General features: G+C 36.5%; 2 protein-coding genes across 2 annotated transcripts in view; both read left to right on the forward strand.

Moving 5' to 3' along the window:
* Positions 1-22,345, forward strand: part of LOC141397941 (uncharacterized) — a 229,001-nt gene that overhangs the window by 128,122 nt on the left and 78,534 nt on the right. The gene's annotated exons all lie outside the window — the stretch shown is intronic.
* The window catches only part of LOC141397939 (D-2-hydroxyglutarate dehydrogenase, mitochondrial-like), a 36,080-nt gene continuing 34,278 nt past the window's right edge, over positions 20,544-22,345 (forward strand). Inside the window, exons 1-2 of the mRNA XM_073974927.1 lie at positions 20,544-20,815; positions 21,298-21,393. Of these exons, the coding sequence (XP_073831028.1) occupies positions 21,298-21,393 (96 nt within the window). The 5' untranslated portion in view covers positions 20,544-20,815. The remainder of the gene's footprint in view (positions 20,816-21,297; positions 21,394-22,345) is intronic.

Raw genomic sequence — 22,345 nt, forward strand, 5'->3', positions numbered from 1 at the left:
AAGTTCTTAGGAAAATGAATGCGACTAGGGAGCTAATAAGAACTATCAAAAGCCGAAAAGTGTCATATCTGGGACACATCATGAGAAATAACAAATACAAATACAAAACAAATACTGCAAAACATTATCAAAGGAGTGATTGAAGGAAGACGAACCAGGGGCAGAAAAGAACTCTCCTGGCTGAAAAATATCCAAACCTGGACCGGACTCCAAGACGAAAGAAGCCTTCTAAATGCTGCGAGAAATAGAGATCTTCAATTAATATGAAATGTTCTAAAATATTCACTTTATCAATTAAAATTGTAAAAATATTGTATAATCGCATATATCCGAACATCGGATGTGCAAATAAAGAAGAATGTTTGGACGAAATCCATTTCGGAAAATTTGAAGTTGATTTAGCACTGTCCGTCCGTCCCTCTGTCTGTCTGACTGGCAGGAGCGCACGATAACTCTCAAACGGATCAGCCGATTCGGTTCAACATTTTGCCTTCGTAATATTTTGTTCAAACTTAGTATAAGTTCGAAGATAAGCCATATCGGGCCACACCTTCAGGTACCTCCCCCACAAAAGTTTAAAAATGTTCCGAAAAATTGTGCAAACGATAACTCTTGAAGAGAGTGACTGATTTGGTCCATACTTTACAAATCCTAATACATATGCCATATGTATATCAGGTTTGAATATGATCTCTATGTTTGTCAACTCATTCGGGTACCTCCCGCGCAAAATTTTGGATAAATTCACTTTAAGACCTGCTCTCGAATCACTTTGATTTCTGTTGAAGCAACTTGCATTCGTTGCCTAAATTACAACGGTAAATGCTTTTTATACACTCAGCATTTATGCTAACGAGGGTATATACACTTTCATACGGGCAAAATGTGCCTCATCGAAATAATGGCTTTAGACCCCAAGTATGTTTCGACGAAACGTGTTTCAGACAATTTGGAGTTGATTTAGCCATGTCCGTCCGTCTGTCTGTCTGTCTGGCTGGCTGGTGCGCACGATAACTGTCGCACGGAGCAACCGATTCGGTTCAAAATTTGGCTTTCGTAATATTTTGCCCAAACTTAGTTTAAGTTCGAAGATGGGTTATATTGGTCCACTCCTTCCGGTACCTCCCCCACAAAAATTTGAAAATGTTCGGAAAATTTGAGCGCACGATAACTCTTGAAGGGAGTAACCGATTTGGCCCACACTTTGAACATCGTGAAAGTTCTACCAGACTTAGATGAATTTTAAATATGCACTCAATCGGTCCATTCCTTCGGGTACCTCCCACACAAAATTTCGGAAAAGTTCAGTTTAGGACCTGCTCTCGAATAGTTTTGACTTTTGTTGTAGCAACTTGTATTCGCTGTCCCTCATACGACGGTACAAGTTTCATAAGGGGCAAGTCCATACTTCCTGAGAAAATAGCCTCAAAGGTGCAAAAAAACCCTTATGACACCGTGTGTAGTGGTTGGAGCGCAAGATAAATCTCGAACGGATCTGCTAATTCGGTCCAAAATTTGCCCTTCGTAATATTTTGTCCAAACATAGTTTAAGTTCGAAGATAAACCATGTCGGTCCACTACTTCAGGTACCTCCATCACAAAAATTCAAAAATCTTCGGAAAAAATATGCGCACGATAACTCTTGAAGGGAGTGTTGGTCCACTCCTTCCGGTACCTCCCCCACAAAAATTTGAAAATGTTCGGAAAATTTGAGCGCACGATAACTCTTGAAGGGAGTAACCGATTTGGCCCACACTTTGAACATCGTGAAAGTTCTACCAGACTTAGATGAATTTTAAATATGCACTCAATCGGTCCATTCCTTCGGGTACCTCCCACACAAAATTTCGGAAAAGTTCAGTTTAGGACCTGCTCTCGAATAGTTTTGACTTTTGTTGTAGCAACTTGTATTCGCTGTCCCTCATACGACGGTACAAGTTTCATAAGGGGCAAGTCCATACTTCCTGAGAAAATAGCCTCAAAGGTGCAAAAAAACCCTTATGACACCGTGTGTAGTGGTTGGAGCGCAAGATAAATCTCGAACGGATCTGCTAATTCGGTCCAAAATTTGCCCTTCGTAATATTTTGTCCAAACATAGTTTAAGTTCGAAGATAAACCATGTCGGTCCACTACTTCAGGTACCTCCATCACAAAAATTCAAAAATCTTCGGAAAAAATATGCGCACGATAACTCTTGAAGGGAGTGACTGATGTAATCCATACTCTTCACATCCTAATATATCTACCAGATATAGATCAGGTTCTAATATGGACTATATTTGTGCACTCCTTTGGGTACCTCCCACACAAAATTTCGGATAAGTTCATTTTAAGACCTGCTCTCGAATCACTTTGATTTTTGTTGAAGCGATTTGCATTTGCTACCTCCATTACGACGGTAAACGTTTTTTCAGGAGCAGGTCCACATATCTTGGGAAAACATCCCGAAAGGTGTCAAAAAACCCTATGTCACCATATGTGTCTCTCGAACTGTTCTACCGATTTGGTGCAACATTTGGCCTTCGTCATATTTTATCCCAACTTAGTTTCATGTGGCAATACCGGTCCCCAACTTCTGGTACTTCTCCCCAATATGGTGCAACCAATTTGGTTCAAACTTTGGATCTCCTAATATTTTGTTAAAACTTAGTTTAACTTCTAAAATAGCCCATATCGGTCCTTCCTAAGGGAACCCCCACAAAAGTTCAACATGTGTGTTAATTCCTAATCCACATTGTTGGCAAGTTCAAATGTTGAAAAAGGGCCACAAAATTCTGAAGAGACGCTAAATACATTCTATCTGTCCGTAGATGAAAGTTTCAATTCACATTGGCTGAGGGTATACCTCTGTCGGCAAAGCCGACTGACACTTTTTTACTTGTTCAGTGGCAAGTCCATACGTCTTGAGAAAACGGCTCAAAAGGTGTCCAAACTTAGTTTCGGTTAGAAGATTGGCAACAACTACCTGTACTTCCCTCCTGTACTTCCCTTCCTGCCCTTGAACGGGGCAACCAAATTTATCCAAACATTGGATCTCCTAATATTTTATCCAAATTTAGTTTTACTTCAAAAATGGCCGATATCGATCTTCTCTTTATGTTACCACCCCCACAAAAGTTCAACAATTGTGTCGATCTGTCCGTAGATGAAATTTTTAATTTACATAGGCTGAGGGTATATATCTGTAGACAAAGCCGGCTGATACTTTTTTGCTGGTTAATTGCTTATTTGACACATATTAATAGACTGCGGAATTTTATGCAACCCCTATTTTTGGTACGATTCATGTCAAATTTTTGGACTGGGCATATTTTTGGCTTCTGATTAAATTGCAATCGAAACATATGACATATGCAAAATTATGCAAAATGCATACATTTTTGAATATGTAAAATTTATGCATTTTACATATTTTCTTATGCAACAAATATTTCAATAATAGATACAAAAATGTTTGTGTGTACAATTTTTCTGTTTAAAATTCTTTTCAGACAAGTCAATAAAATGGAGAAATGTATATCCACAGCCATAACCTTGAAAATACCGAAAGTCGCGAGTTATCGTTTATGGGGGCTATATGAATGCCTGAATCTAAATCGACAAATTTTAGGTGGAAAGTTGTTTACTCCCAAGGAAGACTTAATACCAAATTTCAGCCATTTTGACGGGATATTGAGGCCACAACCTTCCAAATGCCGGAAATCGGTAGTTACCGTACTATTGGGGCTATATGAAGACGTGGACCTATACCAGGTGGAAAGTTTTATACCCGCAAGGAAGACTTAATAATAACCTTCAAAATGCCGGAAATCGGGAGGTACCGTACTATGGGAGCTATATGAAGACGTATACATATACCAACAAATTTCAGGTGGAAAGTTGTATACCCCCAAGGAGGACTTAATACAAAATTTCACCCATTTCGGAGGGATATTGAGGCCACAACATTCTAAATACCAGAAATCAGGAGATACCGTACTATGGGGGCTATATGAAGACGTGGACCTATACCAGCAAATTTCAGGTGGAAAGTTTTATACCCGCAAGGAAGACTTAATAATAACCTTCAAAATGCCGGAAATCGGGAGGTACCGTACTATGGGAGCTATATGAAGACCTATACATATACCAACAAATTTCAGGTGGAAAGTTGTATACCCCCAAGGAGGACTTAATACAAAATTTCACCCATTTCGGAGGGATATTGAGGCCACAACATTCTAAATACCAGAAATCAGGAGATACCGTACTATGGGGGCTATATGAAGACGTGGACCTATACCAGCAAATTTCAGGTGGAAAGTTTTATACCCGCAAGGAAGACTTAATAATAACCTTCAAAATGCCGGAAATCGGGAGGTACCGTACTATGGGAGCTATATGAAGACGTATACATATACCAACAAATTTCAGGTGGAAAGTTGTATACCCCCAAGGAGGACTTAATACAAAATTTCACCCATTTCGGAGGGATATTGAGGCCACAACATTCTAAATACCAGAAATCAGGAGATACCGTACTATGGGGGCTATATGAAGACGTGGACCTATACCGACAAATTTCAGGTGGAAAGTTTTATACCTCCAAGGAAACCTGAATACCAAATTTCAGCCATTTCGGAGGGATATTGAGGCCACAACCTTCAAAATACCGGAAGTCGGGAGGTACCGTACTATGCGGCCTATATGAAGACGTGGACCTATACCAGCAAATTTCAGGTGGAAAGTTGTATATCCCCAAGGTGGACTTAATACAAAATTTCACCCATTTCAGAGGGATATTGAGGCCAAAACCTTCTAAATACCAGAAATCCGGAGGTACCGTTCTATATGGGCTATATGAAGACGTGGACGTATAACGACAAATTTCAGGTTGAAAGTTTTATACCCCCAAGAAGACTTAATACCAAATTTCAGCCATTTCGGGGGGATATTGAGGCCACAACCTTCAAAATACCAGAAATCCGGAGGTACCGTTCTATGGGGGCTATATGCAGAGGTGAACCTATAGCGAGAAATTTCAGGTGGAAAGTTTTATACCCCCAAGAAGACTTAATACCAAATTTCAGCCATTTCGGGGGGATATTGAGGCCACAACCTTCAAAATACCAGAAATCCGGAGGTACCGTTCTAAGGGGGCTATATGCAGAGGTGAACCTATAGCGAGAAATTTCAGGTGGAAAGTTTTATACCCCCAACGAAGACTAAATACCAAATTTCAGTCATTTAGGTGTGATGTTGAGGCCGCAACCTTCAAAATATCGGAAATCGGGAGGTACCGTTCCTTGGGGGCTATATGAAGACGTGGGCATATGCGGACAAATTTCAGGTGTAGTTTCATACCCCTACCATATGGTTTTGCACATGTCCATTTTATACAAATATGTAGAAATATGTCAAAATATGCACCATATGCAAAATATGCAAACATTTCTGAGCTTAATTCGTTTTATTTTGTGATAAAACGAGTTTCTGTCTAATCAGATTTTCTCTACGACCATCCTAACCATATATGCATTTGCATAGGATTCCGCTGTCTACATATTAACCAAAACTTTATTATATTTAGAGGGAAATGCAACACTCAGAGATCCAGTCGAAAACTAAGCGGCAAATTTGTACTCTGCTTCTGGAATAAGGTATATATATTGTAATTGTAATTTTTAACAAGAAAAAATCGTTCATATGAATAGAAAATTTTAGATTTTTTCCGTCAGGATATGGATTGCAACTTTATGTAAAGTTGCATGTGCTTAAAATATTATGTAAAGTTTTCAGGCACCTTTTTGGAATTCCAAAAATTATGTCGATAATATATTTTCCTTTCAATAAAGACCTGTGACATGTATAGTATGGTGATCGCTTCTAATATGTAACAGATCTCTTGGAATTGATGTCAAATGGATAATATTCAAACTTTTTTTGGATAATATCCAAACAAAAGTATTCCTGTCGAATAATTAATAGTACCAAATTTGAGGTATTATTAAAGTAGTTCATTTTGACTGTGTGTCCTTTATTAGATTTTGTTATATATCTTCCTACATAACATTGACATTATGTGGACAATATATTGGGATCCAAGTGTTGTTCTTTCAGATCTAACTTAGAAATATAAAGCATTTAAAATATACTTTTTAATGTAATTCAAAACATTTCGTGGAAAGTTAGTGTCCAGGAGTAGTGGTGTAGGATATCACATGATCATCCCCTTCACTTCACTTGTTTTGACTTATATGTTCTTTATAAAAGTCCTGCAAGTCTTCTGCTAGAAGTCCACTGGTCTTCTCATCTTATCTTCAATGAGAGGACCTATTGGACTACTATGAAAGACCTTGTGGTCTTCTATGAGAAATCCTACTGATCACCAAAATAAAGTCCAATATGTTCTCTATATAAGTCCTAAGATATTCTATGAGGAAACATACTAGACTTCAAGGCAGAGATTAGAACAATTTCTATGAAAAGGCCTACTGGTCTGTGTTGGCTGGTGTTCACGGTAAATCTGGAATATTTTGATAACATTTTTGATTCCAATCCTTCGTGTACAATTCCACATTTTTAAAATTAAAATTTTTAAAATGTGTGGACTTATGCTAAATTCTACAAACGTTTGGATTGGATCCAGTTTAAGACCTGATCTTGGATTGCTTACCCCATGAAGTACTTATGATCCAGATTACACTTACACAAATTTACAAATTTTGTCATTTGCATTAAACAATCCGAGGAAGATTTTGCTGTCATATCCCACATTCTTAAACAAAGTTTTTATACTTCAGAACCTCTTGTACAAGCGTTAAAATTTTGATGAACAAGTAAAAAAGTATCAGTCGGCTTTGCCGACAGAGATATACCCTCAGCCTGTGTATATTGAAACAATTTTTTCCCAAAATACGTATGTCTTTAGGGCGTCTGAACCGACAAAAATGTTGATTAGCATTAAAGATCAAAAGTTTTGCGGAGGAGATACTAAAAGGAATGGATGGAAATTGACCGTCATGGAAGTGGACCTCCAGCCAAAACATATGGTGCCATAGGGCGTTTTTACACTCTTCGGGCTGTTTGTTCAAGAAGTATGGACTTGCCCCTGAAACAACTTTTACCATCGTAATTGAGGCAGCGAATGTAAGTTGCTTCAACAAAAATCAAAGTGATTCAATAGCAGGTCTTAAAGTGAACTTATGCAAAATTTTGTGTGGGAGGTACGGGATGGAGTGGACAAATATAGTCCATATTCGAACCTGATCTATATCTGGTAGATATTATGAGAATGTGTAAAGTATGGACCAAATCGGTCACTCCCATCAAGAGTTATCGTGCCCACAATTTTTCCGAATATTTTTGAACTTTTGTGGGGCAGGTACCTGAAGAAGTGGACCGATATGGCTTATCTACGAACTTAAACTATGTTTGGAAACAATATTACGAAGGCCAAATTTTGGCCGGAACCGGCATTTCCGTTCGAGAATTATCTTGCGCTTCCACCCATAAACATGGTGTCATAGGGTTTATTTTTCAACGTTCAGGCTATTTTTTCATGAAGTATGGACTTGCCCCTGAGAAAACTTGTACCTTCGTATAGGGGACAGTGAATACAAGACGTTACAACCAAAACCATGGCGATTCGAGAGCAGGTCCTAAACTGAACTTTTCCGAAATTTTGTGTGGGAGGTACTCGAAGGAGTTTACCGATTGAGTCCATATTGGAACCTCATCTAAGTCTGGTAGAAATTTTATAATGTGCAAAGCATGGACCAAATCGGTTACTCCCCTCAAGAGTTATCGTACGCACAAATTTTCCGAACATTTTCGAACTTCTGTAGGGGAGGTACCGGAAGGAGTGGACCGATATAATCCATCTTTGAACTTGAACTAAGTTTGGACAAAATATTACGAAAGCCAAATTTTGGACCGAATCGGCAGATCCGTTCGAGAGTTATCTTGCGCTCCAACCACTACACATGGTGTCATAGGGTTTTTTGTAACTTTCAGGCTATTTTCTCAGGAAGTATGGACTTTCCCCTAATGAAACTTACAGCGTCGTATAGAGGACAGCGAATACAACTTGCGTAAACAAAAATCAAAGCGATTCGAGACCAGGTCCTAAACTGAACTTTTCCGAAATTTTGTGTGGGAGATACCCGAAGGAGTGGACCGATTGAGTCCATATTGGAACCTAATCTAAGTTTGGTAGAAATTACACGATGTGCAAAGTATGGACCAAATCGGTTATTCCCTACAAGAGTTATCGTGCGCACAAGTTTTGCGACAACTTTTGAACATTTGTGGGGGAGGTACCTGAAGGAGTGGACCTATATGGCCCATCTTCGAACTTAAATCGAATCTGGACAAAATATTTCGATACCCAAAATTTGAACCGAATCGATTGATCCATTCGAGAGTTATCGTGCGCACCAGCCAGCCAGACAGACAGACAGACAGACGGACATTGGTAGATCTACTCAAAATTGTCTGAAACGGATATCGTACAAACATACTTGGGGTCTAAAACCATTATTTCGATGAGGCACATTTTTGGTCGTATCAAAGTGTAAATACCCTCTTTAGCCTAAAGGCTGAGGGTATAAATATGTATGCAGAGATATGCTATTACTTCGTGGTGATCTCTCCTTGCATGTTAAATTATCGGCATTGCCTTCATTCGCCGTCCACCATCAATCCATGAAATCAATATAGAGCTTTAAGGTAGGTTATTATACCCTACACCACTATGTGGGGAGGGTATTATAAGTTGGTTTTGCCCAAAAAGTTTATAACGCATCGAAATAATGGTCGTAGACCTATACTTATACATATATACCAAAATGATTGTCTCCACGAGTTGAGTCGATCTGTCCATCTAAACCTTGTAATCACGCTACAATCGCACCCAAATTTTGGGTGTTAATGAGGGTCCCGGATGGAAAGAAGCCTATACATTTTGGTGATGGTCGGATAATATTTAAGGGTCGGAATGGGCAAAAAACTTATTTGCAGAAAAAGTCAACGTTTTTTTTTTTCCAAAGCAAATATCTCAGCATATAAGGTGTATACCAAAAGCAAAACCTGTTAATGAAAGTATAAAATATTACCTTTCTAACGATGTAAAGGAGATTGTCGTAGCTGGTCAAACAACGAAGATATCGCAATAGCCGCAAATTAAACTCAACTTTTCATCTTTGCGATTTTAGTTATAATGACGAATATCAATGCTTTGGTTGGCGACTTTCCAAAAGCGAAGTCTGACTATGAAAGTAGAAAACCCCATCTTTACAATGATGTAAACTAGGTCGGCGTATGTAACCAACTAACGGAGATATCGCAATAGTCGGTAATACATCCCATTTTTCCATTTTTTTGGAAATCACGCTACAGGTCGCAATTTGGATCGGATCGTCACGAAATTTCGAGGGTTAATGGAGGTCTCACAGAGGAAGAAGTCAATTAATTTTGGTGATGGTCGGATAATATTTAGGGGGCGGAATGAGCAAAAAAATTATTTGTCTCAGCGTCTATAAGGGGTATATAAAAAGCAAACCTGGCAAGGAAAGTAGAAAATATCACCTTTACAATGATGTAACGTAGGTTGTCGTAGGTGGTCAAACAACGAAGATATCGCAATAGTCGCTATTAGAACCCAACTTTTCATTTTTGCGATTTTAATGATAATGACGAATATCACACCTTTGGTTGTAGTCCGGTCAAAATAGACATTGAAATAGCAAAAATTCCCACAGAGCTGAATTTTGGTGGAGAGCTAGGGTTTGCCATTAGAAGCAATGTCCTAAAAGTCCCCATCGATCCCATGTGTGCAAAAAAAATTATTCGGGGTCAAAGGTCAAATTTTAAGGGTTTTTAGGTTTTCGGATTTATTTTTTGAAAATGGTTGATCTAATCAAAAAGTGACTAAAGTAAATATTGTATTATCTACAAGTTTGACCTTTATAATTTTTTTCCTAGAAGGAACCGTTCTTGAGATATAGCTGTTCTAAAAAACACATGATTTTTATGCACTTATAAGGGAAATATGCACGTATTCAAATATATATTTTCTTGAAAAGCGAAATTATAGCTATCTTCTAAAAAAATCCAACAAAATCGGACCGTGTTTAGTAGAGTTATTCAATGTTAGAGTCATTTTATGCAAAAATAGCCCATTTAACCCACATGTATAATCGAAGGCCCAACGGGAACGACCCCAACGAAAACTCTCCGATTTTTTTCAAGTTTTGTCCGAAGGTAGGGATTGTTGCGCTGATTACGGAAATGTATAGTTTTCAACGGTTGCGGATCCGGTTCGCCGGTTATTCGACCAGAAAGGCCAAATTTAAAAACCGGGTTAGACCCGGTTCGACTGGACCGATTACTGCAAATTGGATATCGTTTGAAAGCTTACGGAAGTATCTAACACATAGTGTCGTTACTTTAAGCGGTTCGCCTCACAATGTACTTACGCGGCTAATTTTTTATTTGACCTTTAGATCGCGATATCTCGAAAATGGTAAGTCTTTTTTAAGAATCATAAAGACAACTCTTGTAGACAATTATTGAATCTACAACTTTTACTTTAGCCGGCTTTTGCTAAGTCTTACCGTTTTCGAGAAAAATTAAAAAACTGAATAATGCCTCCAAAAATGACCTTTGACCCCGAACAACTTGTTTTGCACACATGGGATCGATGGGGACTTTTAGGACGTTGCTTCTAATGGCCAACCCTAGCTCTCCACCAAAATTCAGCTTTGAGGCAATTTTTGCTATTTCCCCCTTATACGCATGTCTATTTTGACCGGACTATTGGGGACTATGTAAAAACAAAGCCTGACTAAGAAAGTAGAAAATCCCATCTTTAAAATTATGCAAAGTAGGTTGACGTAGGTGGTCAAATAATAGAGATATCGCAATAGTCGGTAATACATACCTTTTTTCCACTTTTTCTGCAATCACACTACAGGTCGAAATTTTGATCGGATCATCACGAAATTTTCTCACAGAGATAGAACACGGTGCTTTTGAAACAATTTTAAATGGAAGGTGCTTACACCTCGGAAGTTTTTGCGGATTCTGAAACTACAATGTTCATAGATGAGAAAAATCAAAAAACAAAAAAATCGCCGGAGCGCTTTTTAAATAAACCGCGATTTAACTTGACATTTTTAGTGGTTGTTCAGGTTTTCACGATTTTGCTTAGAAACCGCAGGTCCTATCAAAATAAGACTTAAGAAAATGTTGTAGCTATGAAAATTCTCTACAAGATTGACCTTTATGGTATTCTCGTCGCTTTTACCGTTTTTGAGATATAGAAGTTCAAATTGGGACAATTCAAATTCAATTCTGTATCGTCCCCTTATAAAACAATGTCATGACTGCAAATTCCCAACTTAAACTTATATATCTAAAAAATGTTACAACTTATGATATGTTACTTATGCCAGTCTTGTAGACAATTTTCACAGCTATAAGATTTTCTCAGGTCCCATGCCGATAAGACTTACCGTATTCAAGCAAAATCGCGAAACCCTAACAAGAAAACCTAAAAATGTAAACTGAGCTTCTTTATCTCAAAAATGGTACAGGCTGGGAACTAATGGTAACGTCAATCCTCTAGAGAATTTTCATAACATCAACATTTTCTTTAGCTCCATTTCGATTGGACTTGCGGTTTCCACGCAAAATCGTGAAAACCTAAAAAACACCCAAAAATGTGAATTTTGACCGCGATTTATTTAAAATTCCCTACAGCGATTTTTTCTTCTTTTTTGAATTTTTCTCATCTATGAACATTGCTGTTTCAGAATTCACAAAAAACTTCCCCTGTGTAAGCGGTTTTCATTAAAAGTTAGTTAAGGCGCACCCTTCATGACATTGTTTTATAAGGGCGCGATAGAGTCAGTGCATTGTCCCAATTTGAACTTCTATATCTCAAAAATGGTAAAAACTACGAAAATACCATAAAGTTCGATATTGTAGAGAATTTTCGTAGCTATAACATTTTCTTTTGTCCCACTTTGATAGGACTTGCGGTTTCTAAGCAAAATCGTGAAAACCTAAACAACCCCTAAAAATGTCAACTAAAAATCGCGATTTATTTAAAAAGCGCTCCGGCGATTTTTTTTTTGTTTTTTTTTTTTTATTTTTCTCATCTATGAACATTGTAGTTTCAGAATCCGCAAAAACTTCCAAGGTGTAAGTACCTTCCATTTAAAATTGTTTCAAGAGCACCGTGAGAAGCATATTGATGTTGGTGATGTCGTTAGTCAAATATAAAATTAAATATTAATTATTTTGGTTCAGTTCGCCTTAAGTCATTTGGTATAAAAGCCAGATAGGTGAAAACTTTCGTATCTCCCTAAAAGAAATGTTTTCGAGTGAAAAGATTATTCACAGAGGTAGTGGTGTAGGGTATCACCAGGGCTTCGGAGTCTGGAGTCGGAGTCTAGCAAATTTGGCTGGAGTCGGAGTCTGGAGTCGTGAAAAAAAGCTCGACTCCAACTCCGGGCAAAATGTTTTTTCTACATTTATCAAAAGAGTTTTTATTTTTTAAGATAGAGAGATTAACTTTATTAAAATTTTGATAAATCGTTTATTCATTTTATAGGAAATCTATGAGTAAACTTGTAAGCAAAGGATTTATTATATTTAGTAATGTTCCATGACAATAGAATTATAATTGCATCTTTCAATATGAATCGATTTCTTAATATACCATCACATTTATGACAAAACTTATATACACTCTGGAATACTAGTTTTAGATCTCACATATTTATACTTCACAATATAATGTGGAAAAAGTATTATAAGTTTATTTTGTCCACTTATTGTGCACGAAAAATAAAATTTTTCATGAATTTAATCTACCAATTTTCTCCAAAAGATATTGTTTTCATTTGATTTATAATACCTTGAGCTACTTTCAGAATTTTTTTGTTGTTGAAAAATATTGCACAGTTTTCTGACAAATGGCCACCTACGAAACACTGTTTTTACTAAAGCAGTTTGCGGTGACCACTGTAGCTCGAAAACGAATAAACCGATCAGCATATGTTTTTGTGGGATCATTAAGAACATAATAATTGTGTACTTAAGCGAAACGAATTAAAAAATATGCATTTAAGAAAAATGTGAACTGTAGAAGTCAGAATTTCGATTTTACCTAAAAAAGTTGAGAGTTTTTTCGACATAAATCCGTCAACATTTTTTTTAAAAATTCTCTTGCTTAAGTACAATCTTTTTATACGTATAATAATCCCAAAATGCTATTTTCAGAAAACCGTGTTTCAAACTTAGATGTTACATACAAATCACAATGAATTTTCTCTTTCTAACGCTCATATCTCAGCAAATTTTTATCCGTTCGACATATTTTATTCTACATGTACTTTAAAATGAGTCAGCAAAAAATTTTCGCTTTCGTAAAATCTGTAAGTAACAAATTACTGTTGGCATACCCATCTTCATATTTCGACAAAATAAAACGAAAAAGATATGTGACGGTGACGTACAAAAAAAAAAATTAATCAAACTCGTCAGTTCTACTTGTTATACCCTCAGCATTTATTCTAACGAGGGTATATACACTTTCATACGGGCAAAATGTGCCTCATCGAAATAATGGTTTTAGACCCCAAGTATGTTTGGACGAAATGTGTTTCAGACAATTTTGAGTCGATCTAGCCATGTCCGTCCGTCTGTCTGTCTGTCTGTCTGTCTCTCTGTCCTGCTGGCTGGAGCGCACGATAACTCTCGAACGGATGAACCGATTCGGTTCAAATTTTGGCTTTCGTAATATTTTGCCCAAACTTAGTTTAAGTTCGAAGATGAGCTACATCGGTCCACTCCCCCACAAAAGTTCGAAAATGTTCGGAAAGTTTGTGCGCACGATAACTCTTGAAGGGAGTGACCGATTTGGTTCATACTTTGTACAGCGTAAAGTTTCTACCAGAGTAATATGAGGTTCCAATATGGTCTCAACAGGTCCACTCCTTTGGGTACCATCCACACAAAATTTCGGAAAAGTTCAGTTTAGGGCCATCTCTCGAATCGCTTTGATTTTTGTTTTAGCAACTTGTATTCACCGCCCTCCATACGACGGTTCAAGTCTTATTAGGGGCATGTCCATACTTCCTGAGAATATCGCCTGAAAGGTGCAAAAAACGAGTATGACACCGTGTGAGGCGGTTGGAGCGCAAGATAACTCTAGACCGGATCTGCCGATTCGGTCCAAAATTTGGCGTTTGTAACATTTTGTGCAAGGAAAGTTTACGTTTGAAGATAAGCCATATCGGTCCACTCCTTCAGGTACCTCCCCCACAAAAGTTCAAAAATGTTTGGAAATATTGTTCATACGGTAACTCTTGAAGGGAGTGGCCGAATTGGTCCATACTTTACGCATCCTAATATATCTACTAGATATAGATCAAGTTCAAATATGAACTATATTTGTCCACTCCATCCGGTACCTCCCACACAAAATTTCGGATAAGTTCACTTTTTGACCTAATATCGAATCACTTTGATTTTTGTTGAAGCAACTTGCATTCGCTACCTCAATTACGAAGGTAAAAGTTTTTTCAGGGGCAAATCCACACTTCTTGAGCAAACAGCCCGAAGGGTGTAAAAACCCCCTATGGTACCATATGTAGTGGCTGGAGATCCACTTCCATAATGGTCAATGTTGATGCATTCCTTTAAGTACTTCCTCCGCAAAACTCTTGCTCTTTAATGCTAATCAACATTTTTGTCGTTTCATACGCCCGATATTTTTAAAACCCTCTAAATACATACGTTTTTTGGGAAAAAATTGTTCAATATACACAGGCTGAGGGTATATCTCTGTCGGCCAAGTCGACTGATACTTTTTTACTTGTAATTGTTGTGAGTTATTGCTGCTCGGAAACCGATTAGTTTCTTAGCGGATTGTGATTTATTTATTATATACCGATACTTTCACTAGTTCTGTTGTTAATTATTGAAATGTATTTGTGCATTTAAAGTTGTTATATGTCTTTTATTGTACCATGTTGAGCATCTCTCCAATTAATTTTTTTCTGTTAAGTCAAATATCCTGATGTTTTGTCAATTTCTTAAATGATGTCTTCGGACTTGGAATTGAAAGAATAAATAAATTAAATTAAAAGACATTGTACACGGTGCTTTTGAATTAAATTTAAATGGAAGGTGCTTACACCTGGGAAGTTTTTGCGGTTTCTGAAACTGCAATGTTTATAGATGAGAAAAATCAAAAAACAAAAAAATCGCCGGAGCGCTTTTTAAATAAATCGCGATTCAAGTTGACATTTTTAGGGGTTGTTTAGGTTTTTGCAATTTTGCTAGGAAATCGCAGGTCCTATCAGAGTGGGAATAAAGAAAATGTTGTAGCTATCAAAATTCTCTACAAGATTGCCCTTAATGATATTTTCGTAGGTTGTACAACTTTTTAGATATAGAAGTTGAAATTCCGACAATTTAAATTCAATTCAATTCTGTATCGTCTCCTTATAAAACAATGTCACGACTGCAATTTCCCAACTTAAACTTATATACATATCTTAAAAATGGTACAACCTAGGAAAAATTACATAAGCCAGTCTTGTAGAGAATTTTAACAGCTATAAGATTTTCTCAGGTCCCATGCCAATAAGACTTGCCGTATTCAAGCAAAATCGCGAAACCCTAACAAAAAAAACCTAAAAGTGTAAACTGAGTTTCTTTATCTCAAAAATGGTACAGCCTGAGAACAAATCATAAACGTCAATCCTGTAGAGAATTTTCACAGCTACAACATTTAGCTCCATTTCGGTTGGACTTGCGGTTTCCAAGCAAAATCGTGAAAACCTAAAAAACACCTAAAAATGTTAATTTTGTCCGCGATTTATTTAAAAATCCTTACAGCGATTTTTTCTTGTTTTTGGATTTTTCTCATCTATGAACATTGCTGTTTCAGAATTCACAAAAAACTTCCCCTGTGTAAGCGGTTTTCATTAAAAGTTAGTTAAGGCGCACCCTTCATGACATTGTTTTATAAGTGGGCGATACAGTCAGTGCTTTGCCCCAATTTGAACTTCAAATACTGTAAAGGTCAATCTTGTAGAGAATTTTCATAGCTACAACATTTTCTTCAGTCTCATTTTGATAGGACTTGCGGTTTCTAAGCATAATCGTGAAAACCTAAACAACCCCTAAAAATGTCAACTTGAATCGCGATTTTTTTAAAAAGCGCTCCGGCGATTTTTTTTGTTTTTTGATTTTTCTCGTCTATGAACATTGTAGTTTCAGAATCCGCACAAACTTCCCAGGTGTAAGCACCTTCCATTTAAATTTGATTCAAGAGCACCGTGTGTAGTCTCTATCCTACTGAATATCATGTGACACAAAATGGAAGTCAAGGAAGATCTGGGGGTGGCAAATTCCCTTTCGGAATGAAAGCCCCCTATTGAGTATATTAAGAACCCCAAAAGATCACATAGCTGAAATTTCTGAGTTATGTCGTAATGAGTTTTTATTCGTCGCCAACAACGATTGAGAAAATAGCTGTATATCCCTATTTGGAGATAGTGTTGCATCATTTTGAGATGAATGTTTTCAGTTTAATAGCATGAGGAATCTTTCTGTCGAATATTTTGTCCTTCTAGCTCAGTTCCTTCCATGTCCTTTTTGTTCTTGAACTGAAAAAGTAACACAAGATGAAATTTTTTACAAAAATGTTCACCCGAAAATTTTATGTAGGATCGGGAAAAGTAATAAAGGACGCCAAAGTTCATGTGTGTGCTGAATTTTAGTTTAAGGGATGATCCTTACTTGTAAATTTGAGAAAAACAAGTATAAATAGCATTGAATATGTGGTCAAATGTTCAAGTCAATCGGAACAATCCTGCCAAAGATATGAGCGTTGGAAGGGAAAAATTTATTGTATTTTGTATGCAGCGTATAAACTAAAAACTTATTTTTCTCGAAATGACATTTAGAATTCGGATTATTAAAACAGGGTTTCGTAGATGGCCATTTGCCACAATAATATTTTTCTCTTTCAGACGAAGAAAAAAATTTACCAACAAAGTTTCGTAGTTTTCTCGGAAAAAATTCTTGAAAACAGGCTTGTGTTGGGCTTTACAACTGGGAGTCTCTTTTTAAGGTCAATCTCATTGGCTTTCATCCAGTTTAAAACTTGGTCCTGAATTGCTTGTAATTTGTATTGCCCCTTCATTTTTACATATTTTGGCTTAAAGATTCTTTCACGCGGAAGAAAATTCGTACAGAAAACCCGTCAAACCTGCAAAAAACCCGTCAAACCGGCAAAAACTTTCTAACGTGTATTTTGCTGTTGTTTTCAATGTAAGATTCAGTAGAAACAATATAGATATGAATTTTACATCATATTTATTTTCTGCAGTTTAGTATTATATTCGAACGAATGCCCTTTCTATACAAGCCAACATATAGGAAAAAGTTTAAAATTTGTGCACATTTTATTCATTTTATGGTATAGAAATTCACTCTCGGAGTAGACCCAGAGTCGGAGTCGTGAAAAAAAAGGTTTGGAGTCGTAGTCGTGCAAAAATACCTCGACTCCGAAACCTATGTGTTCGTCAGGGATGTTCGTCGGAAAGAAATTGTGCTAAGAAGTTTTACCGAAATATTGGAAATCTGGTATTTAGTCTTCGTTGAGTCCAAAAAATTCAGCCAGAAATTTGTAGGTATAGATGGACGTTTTGATATATCCCCCATGGAACGGATATCCCGCCGAAATTCGTTAAACCACATTGTTTTACCGAACTTGCTGTAATTTGGTGTTTAGTCTTCTTCATAAACGAAAGGAAACTAATTGTTCCATTTTACTGCAGTACACCTCGTGGTGGAGGGTATAAACAGTTCGACACGGCTAAATGAGCAACCGAACGCATATTTATTTTTGTACATTTTTGCTTATTTCGTTTTTTACGCCTAATCTTTTTTTCGTTAGGCATAATCGACAACCACGATACATATTTAGCAGTCGGCTGACCATTTGTCGGAGCAAAATAGCCACATTGTGTTTTTATACCCTACACCACTATGTGTTAAGGGGTATTATGTGTTAGTGCATTTGTATGTAACATACAAAAGGAAGCGAAATAGACCCATAGTTTCTTCTAGGGATATACATAGAATCACTTTCTGAGTCGATTTATGCATGTCCGTCCATCCGTCCGTCCGTCCGTTCGCAACATACAGGTCGCATTTGTTGACCGATTTCGCTGAAAATTGGGGAATACCATTTTTTTAGCCGTCGGAAGATCAAGTTCGAAGATGGGATATATCGGTCCACGTTTTGGTATAGCCCCCATATAACGGTACCCCCCGATTTACGGTATTTTGACGTTTTCAGCTACATTTTCAGACCGATTTGGCTATAATTTGACATTTAGGGTTCTTAAGTGTCAATAAACATATATAACAAAACTTGTGGACATAGGTCCACGTTTGGTATAGCCCCCATATAACGGTACCCCCCGATTTGCGATATTTTGACGTTTTTAGCTACATTTTCAGACCGATTTAGCGATAACTTGACATTTAGGGTTCTTAAGTATCTAAAAACTTATATAACAAAAGTTGTGGGCATAGGTCCACGTTTTGGTATAGCCCCCATATAACGGTACCCCCCAATTTACGGTGTTTTGATGTTTTTAGCTACATTTTCAGACCGATATAGCTATAATTTGACATTTAGGGTTCTTAAGTGTCAATAAACTTATATAACAAAAGTTGTGGACATAGGTCCACGTTTTGGTATAGCCCCCATATAACGGTACCCTCCGATTTGGGGTATTTTGACGTTTTTAGCTACATTTTCAGACCGATGTAGCTATAATTTGACATTTAGGGTTCTTAAATGTCAATAAACTTATATAACAAAAGTTGTGGACATAGGTCCACGTTTCGGTATATCCCCCATATAACGGTACCCCCCGATTTACGGTATTTTGACAGTTTTAGCTACATTTTCAGACCGATTTAGCTATATTTTGACACTTAGGGTTCTTAAGTGTAAATAAACTTATATAACAAAACTTGTGGACATAGGTCCACGTTTTGGTATAGCCCCCATATAACGGTACCCCCGATTTGCGGTGTTTTGACGTTTGTAGCTACATTTTCAGACCGATGTAGCTATAATTTGACATTTAAAGTTCTTAAATGTCAATAAACTTATATGACAAAACTTGTGGACATAGGTCCACGTTTTGGTATAGCCCCCATATAACGGTTCATTTAAGTTCATATTTTCGTATAGCCCAGATACCTCCGAACTAGCTGTTAATGACATTTGAAGTTCCCACGTTATGTACCGATTTTCGATATTTTGAAGATTCTAGCTAAATTTTTTAACCGAATTAGGAGTTATTTGACATTAAAGACTCCCATCAAAAACTGTCAACATAGGCCCATGTTTTATTATAACCCCTATATAACAGTACCTCCCAATTTCTAGCCCACCAAAAATTGTCAACATACATAGTTAGATATAGGCACCATAAGAAAGGGCCTCCCGAATGAAGCATAAATGTACATAAACATTATCTGACATTTTAACGTACCCACTTAAAGTTGGCGACAGGAATGAAAAGTAATTATTCCATTTTAGTTCAGAATATTTTATGGTGGAGGGTATGAAAAGTTCGGCCAGGCCGAACTTAATGCTTTTTTACTTGTTTATGACTAGGGTTGCCAACGCAGTAATAAAAAAGGTGTCATTTAATGTCAAAATGCCCCCAAAATATAGTAGAACCTAAAGAATACTAATTATTATTGTTTAAAAATAAAAAATATATTTTGAACGGCTTCACCAAAAATGTACATGTCCTTTGAACGAAAAAGTGGAATTAATTATATCGTGATTTTAAATGCATTACACTGATAACCCTGATCTCAAAAACAATTGTTTGCTGAAAACATGGCTAAGCCGTTGAAACTTTGTTGCTTATTCTCTTTTCTGATATGTGTTGATCATGTGTGCTGCAAAATATGACTATGCGTGTGCTACGCTTTTTTATTATAGAAACAATATCAAATAGCATCAGCATCGCTAGCAATATTTTTGTGAAATTTGTAGCTACATGTTGCCGTTGTTCATTGTTGCTAAAAATATTTCGAAGAAATTTTAGCAGGCAAAGCTGCAAATATTCGGTGCTTTTGCTAATATGGCGTTAGCATTTTAAATCTGGCAATTTGGCTACGAGAAATTGCTCGCAAATTTATGCTGAATTACTCGATAACGAATATTGTCATCCCAACATTGAGTATTCGGGTCGAAACAACTCGATATTGAATCACACAATTGGGACCCAGCACGGTCTAACTTCGGTAACAAATTCCCATTTTTTTGTTATATACTCATTCGAATAAAAGTGATCCCATAGTAATAAACTCTCTTAACAACATAATTTACTCTCTTAAAAATATATAATTTAAATTTAAGAGATAAGTATATTTTGAAATTATTAATTTATTAATATGTATGTATATTTTGTTTTTTTTTCTTTTCGTTATCTCTCTTTAGATCACACGATCAGCTGATGAGCCCCACCAAAAACAAATACAGTAAAACTTCTCAATAACGAACGTATCAATAACGAATAATTCTCTCTTAACGAATCGTTTTTTAAAACGAAATTATGGATCCATTTTCTCTATAGAGAAGTTCGACTGTTTGTATTTTAATATAAAGAGAATAAATACTAACGTGGGCAAAATGATAGACCTTCAGTTGGCATTTGACTTTCGCAGTGCAAGTTGCGTAGGTTTAAAAACTGTTAATCTAAGTGGAAGAAAGTAAGTGCTTTTATTTATACTCTTTTTTAAACAATAATACAACTTCTTCAAACCCCAACTGATAAGATTGTTTTGTTTGACATTGATGCATATGTCTAAAATGACAATTTAAATTAATTATCTATTATGTTCGTTGTTGAGAATAACAGTGAAAGTAAATAGATATTATTTTATAATTTAATGTGTTATATATGATGTTTAAGTTTTATCCAAAAAAATGCGCATTTAGCGTGATACTTGTAAAAATTTTAATGACCTGTTTCACTAAAACGATTCGAATTCTAATACGTTCGAATTACCACCAAACTCCTGTAATTGTAGAAAAGTTTTGTTTGCTTGAAAAGAAAAATGAATCAAATATTTTGAAAAAAATAAACGTTTGATATTAGTTCGAGGTCATGCAAGTCATCTATACTTTGTCATAAATAAGCAAAATGAATTAACTAACTAGATTAAACCTGCTCTGCATAATGTTGTTACAGATGTTACATTGCAGAACTTTATCGAAGATACACAAAACCATCTTGCCACCAATATTGCGTACATTTAGCTCAGCGGGATTACCGGAACTATCTCAGGTAATTTATTTAATCTAAAACAGTTTACTCTTTATTAAAACTCTGCAACCAAACATCAACATAAATATGTTTAAAGCGATACTAGAACGCAAAGGTCGTAAAATGTAATCTATACTTATAAAAGGTTTCAGTAAAGATGAGTGACTGAAGGTAGAATCTTGAAATTTTGGTTGAGGTTCACCTATGGTACGAAGGTGTCAGATAAGGCTGGATTTTTGGAAATTCGAACTAGAACGGTACGAAAAGTATGTACTAAATATGGTACCATTTGTATTTGGCGAACCAGTAGTTCTGCAACTTGCAGTGAGGCTCACTGGTGGAGTGTAGGATAGATATACCAAAGGGCTTTTGCATATTTGAAATACAAGTGTACGAAACGTACTAAAATGTACTAAATTTGGTACCATTTAATATTTTGTGAAAGGATAAAGCTTAAAGCTGAAATTTGGAGTGAGAATTAATGTTAACAGTAAGAAAGCATCAGTCGGCTTTGCCGACAGAGATATACCCTCAGCCTCTGTGAATTGAAACATTTATCTACTGACAGATTGAAATACAGTCTTTTCAGAATTTTGTGGCACTTTTTGGACATTTGAACTTTCTGACAAAAATGTGGATTAGGATTTAATTTCAATTGGTATATAATGGAAGTGGATCTTATTTTGGGTGTCATATCGTACCCACAAGTTCATTTCATCGTATAACGGACTACTATGCCAGAAAGCATGGACTTGGCCACGGAAAACATAATACCGCTGTAAACAGGAACGAACAACATTGGTATACATTTCAAAAGGATATTCGAACAGACCCTAAACTTCCCTTAGACACAAATGTTGAACTTTTGTGGGAGAGGTATTCTAAGGAGAGGACCAATATGGGCCATTTTAGAAGTTTAAATAAATTTGGACAAAATATTAGGAGATACAAAGTATGGACCAAATTGGTTGGC

Source organism: Musca autumnalis, unplaced genomic scaffold (genome assembly GCF_047663935.1).
Source record: "Musca autumnalis isolate F117 unplaced genomic scaffold, ASM4766393v1 scaffold_3, whole genome shotgun sequence".
In the NCBI taxonomy this organism is placed as follows: Eukaryota; Metazoa; Arthropoda; class Insecta; order Diptera; family Muscidae; genus Musca; species Musca autumnalis.